At 40.8% G+C, this 15,359-nt stretch overlaps 1 protein-coding gene across 8 annotated transcripts in view; it reads left to right on the top strand.

The window, feature by feature from the left end:
* The first annotated feature begins 540 nt into the window (after positions 1 to 540).
* SLC25A26 (solute carrier family 25 member 26) overlaps positions 541 to 15,359 on the top strand; it is a 125,163-nt gene continuing 110,344 nt past the window's right edge. For 3 of the 8 annotated variants that reach the window (XM_036430590.2, XM_036430589.2, XM_036430587.2), the window contains exons 1-3: positions 2,186 to 2,340; positions 11,270 to 11,426; positions 15,111 to 15,220. In XM_036430590.2, coding sequence (XP_036286483.1) covers positions 2,308 to 2,340; positions 11,270 to 11,426; positions 15,111 to 15,220 — 300 coding nt within the window. In that variant the 5' untranslated portion in view covers positions 2,186 to 2,307. Of the gene's footprint in view, positions 560 to 2,184; positions 2,341 to 11,269; positions 11,427 to 15,110; positions 15,221 to 15,359 lie in introns of those variants that run through there. The other 5 variants (XM_045578952.1, XM_045578951.1, XM_036430588.2 and 2 more) reach the window with 4 other exon arrangements.

Genomic DNA, 15,359 nt, shown 5'->3' with positions numbered 1-15,359 from the left:
GGCTGGGGAGAGATCAATGGGGGGAAAAGGAGACATATGTAATACTTTCAACAATAAAGAATTTATATTAAAAAAAGTATATGTTGCCTCAAATATTGCCCCTCTTGTATCTTGCTGCCATGTATTCATGCCCGGTGTCATCCCTGCCCTTGAGTGTGACTGGCAGAAGTGAAGGGATGTCACCTCAGAGATTAGGTTGCAAAATCCTGTGGCTTTCATCTTGGGTGTTCTCTCCCACTTTTTCTTGTTTGCTTATTCAGGTGAGGTTGGGTAGCCATGTTGCAAGCTCCTGTATGGAAAAGCCCATCTGGCAAGGAACTAAAGGAGGACCCTGGCCACCAGACAAGGAAACACTGAGCCACTCAGTCAACATCCTCTAGGACTGACATCTGCCAACAACTATGTGAGAGGTCATGGAAATGGGTCTTCCCCCATTTGAGCCATCAGATGGAATTGCAGCCTGGCCTTCACAGCATGACTGCATGTGCAGGAGAGATTTTGAGCCAGCCATGCCTCGCTAGGCCTCCTCCAGATTTCAGACCACAGGAACCCTGAGATGGTAAATGTTTGTTGTTTTAAGCTGTCAAGTCATGCCAGGTCCTAACTAATTGGTATATGTGTACTAATATTGAATTATAGTGTCTGTTGTTAGAGTTCTAGCAGCAAATAGAGAACACCTAACAGGGATTTTGAAGAAAACTGTGGGCAATGTTAGGAAAATGAATGAGGTCTGAAGAGGCAGCCAGGTCTCATAACAGTGAGAAGTCTTTATCATACCTTGACTTGAAGAATGCGATAAAGGGTGTGCTATTTTTAAAAATCTAAAATACTTTTTTATATTATAAAAATAGGAGGAAAAGTACAGGCATATCTTGTTTTGTTGTGCTGTGCTTTATTGAGCTCAGGTGTTGTTGTTTTTTTTTGTTTTTTTTTAACAAATGGAATACAAGATCTCCCACCTGCAAAAACAGATTAAGACTCACTTGATTGCAACATTCACTTTATTACAGTGGTCTGGAATCAGACCCCTCATATATCTGAGGTATGCCTGTAATGCTACTATCAAAATTATTTTGTATTGTCTTGGAGAATAATGCAGCTTTTGAGAAAATGAATGGAATAGTATTTTTAATTAGGAATACTATTTTTAATAGTAGTTTTAATTAAGAATAAACAGATGTGCATATGTACTGTGCTATATTTTTTCTTATTTTAATCTCATAAGCATTATCATGTTATTATAACACATGCTCTTCACAAGCACTATTTAGTCCATGAAGTGCATCTAACAAAGTTTACCTAACCATTCCTCTTCTGTTTAATGTGTAAGTGGCTTCCTGTTATCTTTGCGGAGTTAAATGTTACAGACATTGTCAGGTTGCTAATACTTAGATCCAAACTACTTTCCTAAAGCATGCACCTGATCAATGAACTCTCTGAGGGTTTTTTCTCAATAGCCCCGCTCTATGCTACAAATGAAAACTAACATCCCAGAGGCTCTCCCCTTATTCAACTCTACAGCCCTTCAAAGCCCCTAACGGAACTCTAGGAAGGCAACACTTAAATGTCTACTACACGCCAGGCTCTGTACCATTCATTCATTCATTCACTCACAAGTTATGTTGAGTGTCTACGAAGTGTCAGGTACTGCTAACACAGTAGTAAGCCACTAGGTAACCTCAGGAGTGCTCAGCCTGTCTCAGAGTGGTCTTCTAGGTGTGCACAGTGGACAAGATGAACCAGCAAATAATTGAAGAAGTAAATTAATAAGTGTAATAACTGCCAGTAACAAGTGGAGGATGCTATTTTTTAAGCATTTTTCTATATCATAATCTGATGTTGAGTGTGTTTTGTAGTAATTCGGAAGATATAAGACAAAAATAACAGATTAAAAAGAGAATCCTCGCCCCCAGTTCTGCCCTCCTATGCTCCCTCCCTCCACTCCAGCCTCCGCCCCGCACTTCGCTCCACGCTGCCCTTGGAGGCGTTCTCTCTCCTGGATCCCAGCCCAGCCTTCTTTGCTCGCGAGAGTTTCTCCGTCTTCTCGCGGAATCACGGGCCGCTGCCAGGGAAGGAGGCGGAGAGTAGTACTTCCCGCTCCATCAATCACACTCCTAGGCCCCGCCCCCTCAGAGCGCCCCGCCCAGCTGACTGGGTTGCACGTGTATTTGTTGTGATTCGCCCTCACGTGACTGCGGAAGTACCGCCCCCTCAGACCCCGCCTTCAAGATGGCGGCGTCCAGTGCCCGAGGCCGCGACATGCTTCGGCTCCATAGCGGGTTCTAGCGCGGGCGGTGCCTTCGGGCCATGGACCGGCCCGGGTTCACGGCCTCGCTGGTGGTGAGTGCGGGCGGTGGAGGGGTTCTCGGAGGCCGGAGGCCGGCGGGGCACCGGTCGGGGCCCCCGCACTGGGATGTCTTCCGGTTTGGCACGAACTGCCCTCTAGTCCCCGGTCGCCGAGCCTGGGAGCGGGCGCGGGGCGCGGGCCGCCGCCGTCTCTGGCGGACCGAGTCCTCCGTACCCGCTGCGGGGAGGAGACGGGGGAGGCGCCGCCTGACTCCCCGTTTTCCGCACGGAGACCGTTTCCCTACTTAAAAGCCCCAATTACTATAACTCCACCGGAGAACCTGGCGTCACATATAGGAATATGGTAACAGAACCAAACAGCTTACCCAGGGCGCTCAGAGCCCTCTGTCCAAGGCCATGTGGTCATTTTCTGTATTTGTTCTCAGTCCCGGAGAAATGACACTCCCATTCATTCATTCATTCATTCATTCTGTAATGAACCTGGTTATTCTGCTTCCTGTAAGACAGTAGTGCTTCATTCCTTAGAAAACAACTAGAGTCAACACTTACTAACATAAGAAAGGAACAGTCCTTTTAATAAATGTTTTGAAGCCTCTCAGGGCAGGTCCAGTAGGGGATTCTAGATATGACAGTGCATAAACAGAGATAGGCTTGTTGTGAGAAGGGGGGAAAAACAACTTTAAAAAAGGAGGCCCAGCGGAGTGCCCTTGAATTAGGGAACGTCCGTTGCTGCAGGTGTTGGAGATAACCGGGTGAGCAGGTAACCCCCGCGTGGTCCGGGGGTGGAGGCAAATGGAGGAAGGGCTGTGGTGAAAATGGCCAGGGCAGGTTGCACTGTTACCTGATAGGGTGAAGGGAGGGGCGCCTAGGCCAGATGATGGTTCTCCATCTGGACCTGTTGAGACTGGGTGAGCTAGGTTTTGTTTACTTATTTATTTATTTAAAAATATTTTATTGATTCTTTTACAGAGAGGAAGGGAGAGAGAGAGAGTTAGAAACATTTATCAGCTGCCGCAGGCTGACAATCTATCCACTGAGCCAAACCGGTTTCAGTGAGACTGTGTGAGCCAGGTTTTAGAGATGCAGACAAAGGCTTATGTTACCACTTTTAAGGAGTTTTCCTGTCCAGTCAGTGATATATCTATCAGTGGTGGTGCTTTTTTTTTCTTTCTTTTTTAAATCCTCACCTGAGGATATGTTTTTCATTCATTCTGGAGAGAGAGGGAGGGACGGGGAGAGAGAAACATTAGTTGGTTGCTTCCCATATGGGGATTGAACCCGCAGTCTAGGTTTGTGCAGTGACTGGGAATCGAACCACCACCCTTGGGTGTACAGGCCGCCCACCGCTCCAGCCGACTAAACCACACCTGCCAGGGCAGCAGTAGTAGTTTTGACAGATAGCGTCGCTCTAGGAACTGGGGTGAGCCTTTTACATACATGGTCTCAATTAATTCTGTCATAGTTGAAGTCTTATTCGAGTTTTCCAAATGGCAAAACTGAGGTACAGAGAGGTTAGGACTTGTCCACAATCACACTAAGGAAATCACTTTCCTGTAGGTAAGTAAGTGTTGGAGAATAGATGCCAACCCTAGCAATGTGACCTGGGATTCCATGCCCTTTGCTGCTCCTTGATACTCTCTCTGAAGTCAGTAGCAGCTGCTAAAAACAGACGAGTGTCCAAGTTAACAGAACTATGATTTTAAAATTTATTAAAGTGTAGTACACATGTTGGAAGGTATACTTTTATTTTTTAATGTAGTTACAGAGGTTGAAATTTGGGTCAAGGGGTACAAGTTTCAAGGAGGTTAGATTTTATTCCAACTAAAGACAAATCATTTTATTCATTCAGCACACAATTTATCTGCCATGTATTCTGGGCACTGTGTTTATCCTTAGAAATACAATGGCAAAGAGACCAAACCCAAAAAATAAGTACTGTCCTGACTGGTTTGGCTTAGTGTAGGCCTGCGGACTTAAGGATCAAACCTGGGATCCTTGGTTGTGGGCACATCCCCAGTTAGCGAGTGTGAAGGATGCAGCTGATTGCTATTTCTCTCTCATCGATGTTTCTAACTCTCTATCCTTCTCCTGTTACGGGCGACCCGCGAATGACAACCCCCCAGTCAGCCAAATTGGAATTTAGGAAGCCTTTATTACGAACTGGAGTCCGGGCTCACGTCTCAATTGACACAGCAGCGAGCAACGAGAGCCCCGACCCACTCTAAGCACGCTACTTTTATCCCCGACTTAGGGATGCCTGGCAGATTATGATTGGCTAAAAGTTTTAACAAAGAAAGGTCAGTTATAAGTTATAGAAAAATTCCACTAGTACAGTAACATTTAAAGTTCATACAACACTTGGGGTGGGGGTTTATTTTCAGCTTAAGCAGTCTCTGTTTCACCTGGTTTGGTCTGTTTGTCCTGCCTTGCGGCTACTGGAAACAGAATGTGCCTGCCTGGGGGTTGAGCCTTGCAACAGAACTATTTTATGACTAATAGTTATGCTACGTTATTTGTTGTGGGTCTGGTTGCTCGTTCCTTCCCTGGCCTGGAGCCCTGCTCGACAGGGTCTTGCTGGCCATCTGGAGCCCCGCCTCGACCGGGTCTTGCCGGCCACAACACTCCCTTCCTCTCTGTAAAAAAATCAATAAAATATAATAACAAAACAAAACAAAAAAGAAGATAAGTACTCAGAAATAGGTGGGACAGAGATGGAAAAATATTGGCTAACTCACTTTATTTTTATATTTTTTCATTCATTCATTTTTAAAAAAATCTTTATTGTTGAGAGTATTACAGATGTCCTCCCTTTTTTCCCCCCTTTGCCCCCAACCATCCGGTTCCTGCCCTGCCCCAGGCCTTCTCCATGCTATTGTCTGTGTTCATGAGCAATAAATATGTATGTATATACTTTCTTTGGTTAATCCCCATCCTCCTTTCATCTGAGATTCATCTGTATGTTTCATGTTTTGATGCTTCTGGCTCTATTTTATTCATAAACTTGTGTTCATTTGATTCCATGTATAAATGGGATAATGTGATACTTGTCTTTCTCTGACTGGCTTTTCCCACCTAGTGTAAGCGTAATCATCTCCAGGCCCCCCATGCTGTCTCAAAGGGTAAGAGATTCTTGCGGTTTTTTTTTGTTTGTTTGTTTTTGTTTTGTGTGTGTGTGTGTGTGTGTGTATGTGTGTGTGTTTTACTGCTGCATAGTATTCCACTGTGTAAATGTACCACAGCTTTTTTATCCACTCATGTACTGATGAACACGGGGCTGTTTCCAGATCTTAGCTATTGTAAATTGTGCTGCTATAAACATAGGGGTGCATATATTCTTTGTTTCAGGATTCCTAGGATATATTCCCAGAAGTGGGGTAACTGGGTCAAATGGCAGTTGCATTTTTAATTTTTTGAGGAAACTCCACACTGTTTCCCACAGTAGCTACTCCAGTCTGCATTCCCATCTGCTGTGCATGAGGATTTTTTTCCTCCACATCCTCGCCAGCACTTGTTGACTTATTGGTGGTAGCCATTCTGGCAGGTGTGAGGTGGTAGCTCATTGTTTTAATTTGCATCTCTCTGATGATTAGTGATGAGCATTTTTTTCATATATCTTTTGGCCATTTGTATGTCCTCTTCAGAGAAATGTCTATTCAAGTCTTTTGCCCTTTTTTTAAAAAAAAATTAGATTGTCTTCCTTTTGTTGAGTTGTGTACTTTATATATTTTTGAAATTAAGACCTTATCAGATGTATCATTGGCAAATGTGTTCTCCAATACAGAGTTCCCTTTTCATTTTGAGGATGGTTTCTTTTGCTAGGCAGAAGCTTTTAGTTTGATGTAGTCCCACTTGTTTATTTTTTCTGCCTGCCTCTTCTTTCTCTCCTCTTCAGTACCTCACTATTTCATTGACTTTGTAATTCATCTACTCACCTGGCTTGTTCTACCATGAAACCAAAAGCATTCCAGCCACAGCTACTTTTACTTTTAACCAGTCCTAGGTTGCAGGTGGAAGGACTTTGGCAGTGGTGGTGTAATGCTGTGAAGATGAAAGTGCAAGTGGAAGTCATGCCAAATGGTCTTAATGATGAGAAAATTTATGTTAATTTAATGACTTTTAACACTTCTTGTCAGCGTTAAAAATTAAAAACTCTTGTCGACTGTAATTGAGAAATGAAAAAATAGTAAAACTATTAGGATGCTGTAATTTAAAACATGTAATACTCTCAACAATAAAGTTTTTTTTAAAAAAAGATTTTGTTTCTTTGTAAAAAATGTTATCAAAATAATTTGAGCAGTACTTATTGTCTAGTCATATCACATAATTCAGAACAAATGTTTTTTTTTTTATCCTTTGGCAGGGGTGTGTATGTGTGTGTGAGTGTGTGTTTGAGTGTGTGTGTGAGTGTGTGTGTGTGAGTGTGTGAGTGTGTGTGTGAGTGTGAGTGAGTGTGTGTGAGTGTGTGTGTGTGTGTGTGAGTGAGTGTGTGTGTGTGTGAGTGTGTGTGTGTGAGTGAGTGTGTGTGAGTGTGTGTGTGTGAGTGTGTGTGTGTGTGGGGAGGACAGTAGGGGAACTGGAGGTCTGCTGGCTTCAGGAGACGACGGCCATAGGAAGGGCATTCCAGGTTGAGAGAGAGATCTAAGCAGGAACACAGAGATGAGAAGTTTCAGACGTCATGAGAGGCTCAGGTGCATTGGAGTGAAATGAAGCCCGGCAGGTGGTTTACAGCGGGCCTGTAATCGAGGTTCCTAGTTTCCCTTACTGAGTGCTATTCCATACCAAATGCAACCAGGAATTACGGTTTATTTTAAGGGATTTTGAATAGCTTTACGTTTATATGTCTGCAATACTCATAACCACTTTAATCAATACAAAAATTTACAAGATAGTAAAAATTCTCTTCATCCTGAGTTTCTTTCCACAGAAGTAATAGCTTTTAATAATTTAGTGATTTAGTGTGTCTGCTTCTGGACTTCTAACTCCGCATACACAGAGTTACTTCCTGGAAAGGCAGGATGAGGTAGCGTATATTGCTTGCTGCACAGCTAAGCTGATTAATTTAGTAATCTAACATGTTTCTGTGCCACTGAATTCAACTGACTCATTCTCTTCAAGGCTGTGTGGCAGTACAGTACTCAGATACTCGAATTGATCCAACAAGATTCCTGGGTTTAGGTTATTTTTTGCTTTAGCTATGATGCTGCAGTAAATATTCTTGTATATTTATGCATTTCTGTGAGTGAGAGAAATATGTAGAAATAAAATAGCTGAGTTAAGGGTTTTCAATTTAAAATTGCATTTTACCAAATTGCCCTTTAGTAGGCATTCATAATTTGTTTCCCTTTACAATGCCCATAACTTTATATTTTTAATCTTTTCTAGTTTAATTGGGAAATGTTTTATTTTGTTCTTATTGGGTCATTAATGATGGGGAAGCACCTTTTCATAAGTTTGTTGGCCATTTATATTTTTCTTTTGGGAATTGCTTGATCCTAAGTTTTGCAAATTTTTAAAAAATCTGTACTTTTTTAAGGTTGACTTGCTGTACCCGCTAAAATATGGGTAGGAGCCCTTTCTTATAATCATTAATTCATATATTCAAATAATTGAGTGCCTGCTATGTACTAGTACTGGAAACATTAATGAACATCACAGGTATGGATCTTATAGTCTAGTGGGACATACAGACAATAATGGGATGCTCAGTTATAGAATTAAAATTGTGATCAGTATTTGGAAACAAGGGCGTCTAATCCTAGACTTGGAGATAGAGAACAATTGTGCAAAGTCCAAGCAATGAGGAACATCAGGTGACTTGGGGAACAGAACTCAAGGTGGAGTTAGGGTGGAGAGGCAGAACTTCCAGAGCCTTAGAGGATTTTGCTCTTTGTCCTGAGGCTGGTGAAGATTTGGAGGACTTACAGGTTGGGCAGTGGCCAGATGGAATTGAAGTTTGCATTTTACACAAGTGACTGCCATCGTTGTAGAAGTGGCAGGAGCACTGCAGGGTGGATGAATGGGGAATGGGGAGGAGACAAATACCAGGAAGCAGCAGCAGTGAACTAACAAGCTTAAAGTCCCTGTGGAAGAAAACCCCAGAAGGTCAAGGAGAGATGTTCCCCAGAGAAGCCACGTTAATATTTGGGTAGGGGGTGGGGGGTTGTAGGAATAGGGGTGGCTCTTAGCCGAGGTTTAGGCCAGTGGCCTAGGCTGGTTTGCTTAGTTAAATTAGACAAGTGGTTTGGTTTTATCCTGATTTGGTTTTGGCACTGATTTTTCTTTTCGGTTGTTGCGCAGTCTCCTTTTGAGAAATAAAGGTTTTATAGCACGATAATCTTGACTTTTATCAGCTCCCAGAGTAATTTCAAAGCGCTAATTAGACGCTTCCTCTCTACAGCCTGCCAGCACTTTTTATGTTTTTTAACTTGAGGTAGAGTTGTGTATTTTATCTATATGACATTAAGGTCACAATAAATTGTTGTGCTGTACTAAAGCTTTATGGTTGCCTGAGTTTTGTTCTATATCTTTGGATTTTTGTTTAGTTAAGTTACCATTTTCAGTTAAGCTACCAATAAATCTTGAAACTAAATCATTTGCCTGAGAACCTTTATGATAAATGATCATAAATAAAATACACAGAAAAAAAAATAAAACACAATTCTCAGATAAAAAAATAAAATAATTTGGTAGAGTTTCTTGTAATTTAACTGATGTTGGCATGTGTATTTTGTATATAGTTATGAACAAAACAACACTGATGTAAAATTATAAGCACTACTAAAGTTTTTGTTTAAATCTTAAAGATGTTGCAATGTGGATAAATACATAGGTATTCTTCCTGCTCTCTGTAACCTGTTTGTTTGCATTGTAGTTGTTTTTCAGTCTCATGAATTTTAATGACATTTGAGTTTCAGAAGGTTAAAATCTGTGGAAGCAGTTAGTAACTTGTTTTATGTTTCACTAGTAAGTAGATTGATTCTGATCATTTTATTCTCAGCAAATAAAGAATCCTGATGAAGGAGGATCAGAGATTCAATGAATGCAAAGTAGCCTAAGAGAGCAAAAGTATAATTAACTTATTGATTAAGATAGAGGTGTAGATATCAAGCACTTTCGGAACCTTTTCCTAAGATTAAAGAGAAAATTATAATGAAGTGCAGAATATTCTTAAGGAATCCAGTCATATACAATATATTCTCAGCAGGATTAGTTCTTGAGCTTTGAGAAAATAAAGAGGCAGGCAAAATATTTTAATATATATACTGAATTTTGTAAAATGTTTAAAAAATAGGAAGAAGGTTGACTTTTTAAAAAATATTTTCTATGGTACTTATGAGCCTTTTCCCATGACTTAGAAAAGGCTACCTTTTATCCAGAGAGAAATCCCATGTCCTTTGTCATTCTTTTCCTACCACATGTGATTTACTACCACATGTGATTCTCTACTAGCACATCTCTGCTCTTTGGTGACATCTCTTTAGGTCCTTCACAGAGAGACTTCCATGGTTTTTGAGGTTCTGTTGTGTCTCAGGCCCATCATATAGGACAGTATTAATGTTTCTAGTATAAACTAATTTTGAATATTTACCTGTGCTAGTTAATGATTGGCGTTCTCATCAGAGCAATTTCTTTTTTCCAGTGATCTCTTGCAGTGGTTTTGTTGTGAGTGGTAAGTAGAGCAGAGTGTTTGCTGGGTGCAAGCATTTTGTAACCCAAAAGGTGGGAACAGCTGATCATTTCGAATTTTGCCTGTGTGTTTGAATAATACAAATTCTTTTTAGTCTAAGTTTTGGAATATATAGGTTTTGACCCTTTGAATAGGTAATATAGTCATGTGGTTCACACTTCACAAGATAGCAAAAGTTGACAGTTGTGTAAGAATTCCTATGTGGGAGCACAGTGAATTTCCTCTCCACCCTTCTTCCATCTGCATAAGCTGGTTTCCATGCACATCTCATGTCATGCTTTCAGACCATGTGTGTTGACTTTTCTTTGATACTGTGTTTGAGTTTATATTTTTTAGTATTTTTTTTTTATTTGACTGAGGTGTAATCAGTTTTAAAATACTCTCCGTATGCTCCAAATCCTCTTGAGGGTTAAACTTATTGAAGAGCAGCTTTCCATCCCTAAGCAACATGGTGCCTCTCAGGAGGTGATGATAGTCTAGGCCAGGGTTTAATGTCCTTTAGGGATTTAGTTCTGTTTCCCCCATTGACTCACTTAATTAAAACATTTACCAAGGAATTTTCAAATATACACAAAATAGCAAACCTTAGATACACTCTTCTTAAAATAGGGATCTAGATTCATAAGACTCATAACCTGTTTAAAAATAGAAGTCTCAAAAAAAAGTCTTACTGCAGATTCACCACTCAGTTAAGAAGACAAAAATGTAACATTTGATCTGATATGAAAATATCACCAAGATAAGTTAAGTGAAAAAAATAAGATTCAGCAGAGTGTATATTGTATGCACCTTTTATTTTTTAAAAATGAAAATAAAATACATATTTATATTTGCTTGTATATGTCTAAAGTAACTTTGGAAGGATGCAATAAGAAAACAAGCAAAGCAGGAACAAGGAAGGAGACTTTGAACCATGTGAAAGTATTAGAAATAGAGCACAATAATGGTTGTTTCCCCAGGAAAATCTCTAGATTTAGGTAGCACGTCTTTTGACAATGCCAAATTTATTTAGAAATAAATTGTAAAATTCACTTTAAAAAGAAAAATTTATTTAAAAACTTACAATTTGAAAATATAGTACAATAATGGTGGTTTCCCCTAGAAAATCTCTAGATTTAGGGAGCAGGTCTTTTGACTGTGCCAAATAGTCCATGAACTGACAATTATGAGAAATATGCTTAAAGACTACCTTCGTATCACTGCCCCCAAATGGCAGAGAGCTTATTTTATTGTAACCTATTTTCCCTTTTCTTCCCCCACCCTCTTTTTTTCAAGGCTGGTGGGGTAGCAGGTGTCTCTGTTGATTTGATATTATTTCCTCTGGATACCATTAAAACGCGGCTGCAGAGTCCCCAAGGATTTAATAAGGCTGGTGGTTTTCGTGGAATATATGCTGGCGTTCCTTCTACTGCTATTGGATCCTTTCCTAATGGTAAAAATTGTATTGGTATTCTCCTGTCATAAAGCCAAGATAATAGGATTATTTTCAGTTTGGTGCGTGGTGGTACTACAATAGAATTTCTTACCTGTGGTGGCTTATCTTCTGAATTTGTTTTCCATTCATTAACCAATTATTTTAATCAGCTATAGATCCCATTCCACTGTGTTTGTAATAGAAAAAATATGAGCAATCTTTTAAAAATGGTTTTTGTTGTTAACATTTCCAGTTAGAATCCTTAAAGTGTTCTGACATTGATTGTGATGCCGTACAGCAGGTTCTCAACCTCGCCTGCTCATTGAAATCTCCTGAGAAGTTTTAAGAATTACTGATGCCTGTGTCATACCCAGAAGTTTAATTGGTCTGGGCTTTGCAAGGTTTTAATAGCTTCCCATGTGATTCCAATGCGAAGGTGAGTTTAATAGCCACTGCCTCGGAGAGTCTTTGAAGCCGATGAATCTAAGAGGCATTACACCTTTTTTGTCTTCACAAAATTGCTCTTAGCTGATGCAACCAATTCTACCAGCCTCCTCGATACTCTCTTCCAGTGTCTTGCTTTAGTTTTAGGTTTAAAGTCACATTATGTGATGTATGGCTTCTTATTCTAGAATCAGTATCATCTGTCCTATTTAATCCACTTGTTGATATACTTTTTTCAGATATTTACCTCATTTTAATTGTTTGCTGATGTTTTGTGTGGCATTGGAAAGCAACCAAGCAAACAAAAAAATAGCTGCCACCACCACACACACACAGTTATAGAGCCTCTGCTGTAGGATATTCTTAAACCCTGGGCTCGATTTCTGTTTTCTCAAGATAATTTATGAGAAATTCTTTCATGTTCACTTGACATTTGACTGTCCACCTGTGTCCACACGTGAGCACAGCATTCACATAGAGATTTGCAGTGCACGGACAAAACAGTAATTGGTCCCTTTGTTTCCTTTTCCCCTGCTCCATCCCTCCTGAGAACCGCAAACTGTTTAGGGATTATCCTTGAGTTTGTATTTGTCTCAATGCTTTCAGTTATTGGTTATAGCATGTCTTTGTTGAGCACCCACTCAATGCCAAGATAGCTGTGTATGTGTGTGTGTGGGGGGGGGGGGCAGGTTCCTAAATTTGACATAGCAGCCCTGTGGTCGGCTGAGTAGATTTTGTGAAGTTTTCTTGTCTGTGTCCCGCTTCCAGTGATCGTGATTTAATTGATGGGCTGTGAGCTGGGAGTTGTAAGTTTAAATTTAAAAAAAAAAAAAAATCTCCAGGTGGTTTAATCAGCAGACAAATTTGGGAATCTTTGAACAAGGAAATAGAAAGGCATATGTTACTGGATACCTATTACTAGGTCCCTATCTTCATCAGTTTTTGTTTTTAATCCTCACCGGAGGCTATGTTTAGAGAGAGGAAGGAAGGGAGAGGGAGAGAGAGAAACACGGGAGAGAGAAAAGCATTGATGGGCTGCCTCCTGTGTGCGCCCTGACTGGGGATCTATCGATAATCTGAAATCTAGGCATGTGCCTGGACTGGGAATCAAACCTGAAACCTTTTAGTGCATGGGATGATGCTCCAACCAGCTGAGCCACCTGGCCAGGTCTGTTTCATTTTTATGGCATTGCCATCATTGTCCTAAAGATGTCTTTTCCTTGAAGATTGCACCTGGGAATTCCTGTTGGGAGGGGTAGTGTGGACCGCAGTCTGCAAAGCACATGGCGCTCCATTCATCTCCCAGCACTGGTTTAGATTCTCGCCAGCAGGAGTTTACACACAGATGTGGTTTCACAGTTGTGTGTGTGTGATAAAGTGGTGCTCCTGCCAGGCCCCTTTATTTTTTTATCTTTTGCCATCCACAGAACATCACTGGATTGGAGATGGGGCTAAATAGTGTCAGAGTTTCAGAAATGGTCTTTTTGGTTTTCTGTAAATTGTTGGTGAATTGAAATTTTCTATGTGGCACAATTACCATTTTTCCCTGTGGCTTTGGTTCAAGTCCTAGTCAGTAACATTCAGTGGTGTTGGGGGCAAGTTCCTCAGCAGGGACTTGCCCCCTCTATACATGGAGGCAGTAGGTAAGTGGGACATGGGTAATTTCGAACAAAGTAGCCAAAAACTGGCTCATCTGGCAGCTTGTATACATCCTCAAACAAGAGGCTCCTGCCAGCTAGTGAAGCTCGTGCTACGTTAACATGAGCAGGCTCTATAAGGGGAACATTGTTCCTGCTGCGTCATCGCCTGGTGCCTGTGTAGGGCAAAGGGGCCTTTAACACAGTAATACTACTGTGTCCGTGGCTGCTCGCATGTGTATAGTGAGTAGGCCTTGAACCTCCAGTGGACTCTGGTCAGGGCCCCCACAAGTGGCTGTAGCCTTTTTTTGAGAATGTATTCTGCGGGGGTGAGTTGGTGGTGGTGAAGGGGACTGAAGGTCGAAAGAGGAGACAGAAAGACCTGATTATGCATCCCTACTCCCTTTAGAAGGGAATGTAGAAAAGCCATAGAAGTGTTTTTCTGTTTTGCTTTGCTTGTTTTGTTTTTTTAAGAGCTACAAGAGCCTATAGCTATCCCACAGCCCACCCATCTTCTTTGTTGTAACTTGCCTAGAGCCTCCTTTGGCACCTTATTTTGCCATCATTTCCAATTAGCAAGGGCTTTCATGGGTGTCACCCAGGGGACTTGGGCTTACAGTTCTAAAGGACTTTGTCTGTCATGAAAGGAGCAATATGGTCTGACCAGGTTGAGGTGGTTAACCCTGAAAACCTGGAAGTTTTAGCAGTCTTTCTCCCTTCTCCAGCGGGGGTGGGAGGGCGGATTGTGTAGCAGGTGGAGCTTAGCTGAATGCAGTTGGAGCTGCTCCAGTTGTATTTTAAGGAGTGGCTAAAGGAGTGCGTGCGCGGGCCACAGTAGGAAGCACAGATGGAAACAGGGACCTGCGGTGACTTTATCAAACTGCTTACGTGGGTCTTTGCTCTTCCATGGATGTGCATCTGTTTGCAGCCCAAGAGTGTTAACAGTAAAGCTTCACTATCTTTCCTGTGTGTTTCAGACTTTAACATAACATGTTCAGATGCCTTCCAAAAGGCGAATTTGTCTTTTATTTATTTTCTATGCCTTATCTTTTGTGGAAGTGATAAACATTTTTGGTTCATGATACAGGCCGTAAAGCCCTCTGTGCAGCGGAGATCAGTGCATAGTAATAGGAGTAGCTGTTGGAGATGTTGATTTCCAGTTTTAATTGCCTCCTTGATGTAAAGTGGGTTGATGTAGTAAAAAGTACCCATGATTATTTTGAATAAACAGCAATAAAATATCAGGTGTTTTATTAAGTTAAGGTTTATGTTTGCAATTTTAACTTGTCTATACTGATTTTTTTATGTTTGTATAGGGATATTTATATCCCTTTCTAGAAAGCTTACTAAAAACGTCAAGTGATTTGTTAGTACAAAACGGTAAATACTAGGTTATCTAGTAGGCTCCTTTGGGGCAGGTGTCATGTCTTCTGCATTTTCCTAAGTCCAGGGTCGGGCATAATATATGGGTTTGGAAACTTCTGCAAAAGTGAGGGGAGTAGGGAAAGAGTATATGTTTATTATTTTTATCTTGTTAAGTCAATTTATTAACTAAAGTTATAATTTTTTTTAACAAACGTATTTCTTAACGTTGTGAAAGACTGGCTTGTTTAAATTCCAGCTGCTGCCTTTTTTATCACCTATGATTATGTGAAATGGCTTTTGCACACGGATTCGTCCTCGCATTTGACGCCTGTGAAGCACATGTTGGCTGCCTCTGCTGGAGAAGTGGTAAGTAACATGAATATAAACTATTTCAGAAATATAATTATGCATGTATCTTCATATATGCACAGTCTCCTTACAGATAATTAATTTTTTAATGAGATAAAAACAGTATTTTTAAGTATGAAAGTTATAAATTTTAATA

This window comes from Pipistrellus kuhlii, unplaced genomic scaffold (genome assembly GCF_014108245.1).
Source record: "Pipistrellus kuhlii isolate mPipKuh1 unplaced genomic scaffold, mPipKuh1.p scaffold_m20_p_11, whole genome shotgun sequence".
NCBI lineage: Eukaryota > Metazoa > Chordata > Mammalia > Chiroptera > Vespertilionidae > Pipistrellus > Pipistrellus kuhlii.
Note: the sequence above shows the minus strand (reverse complement) of the source record. Positions and strands in the feature narration are given on the sequence as shown.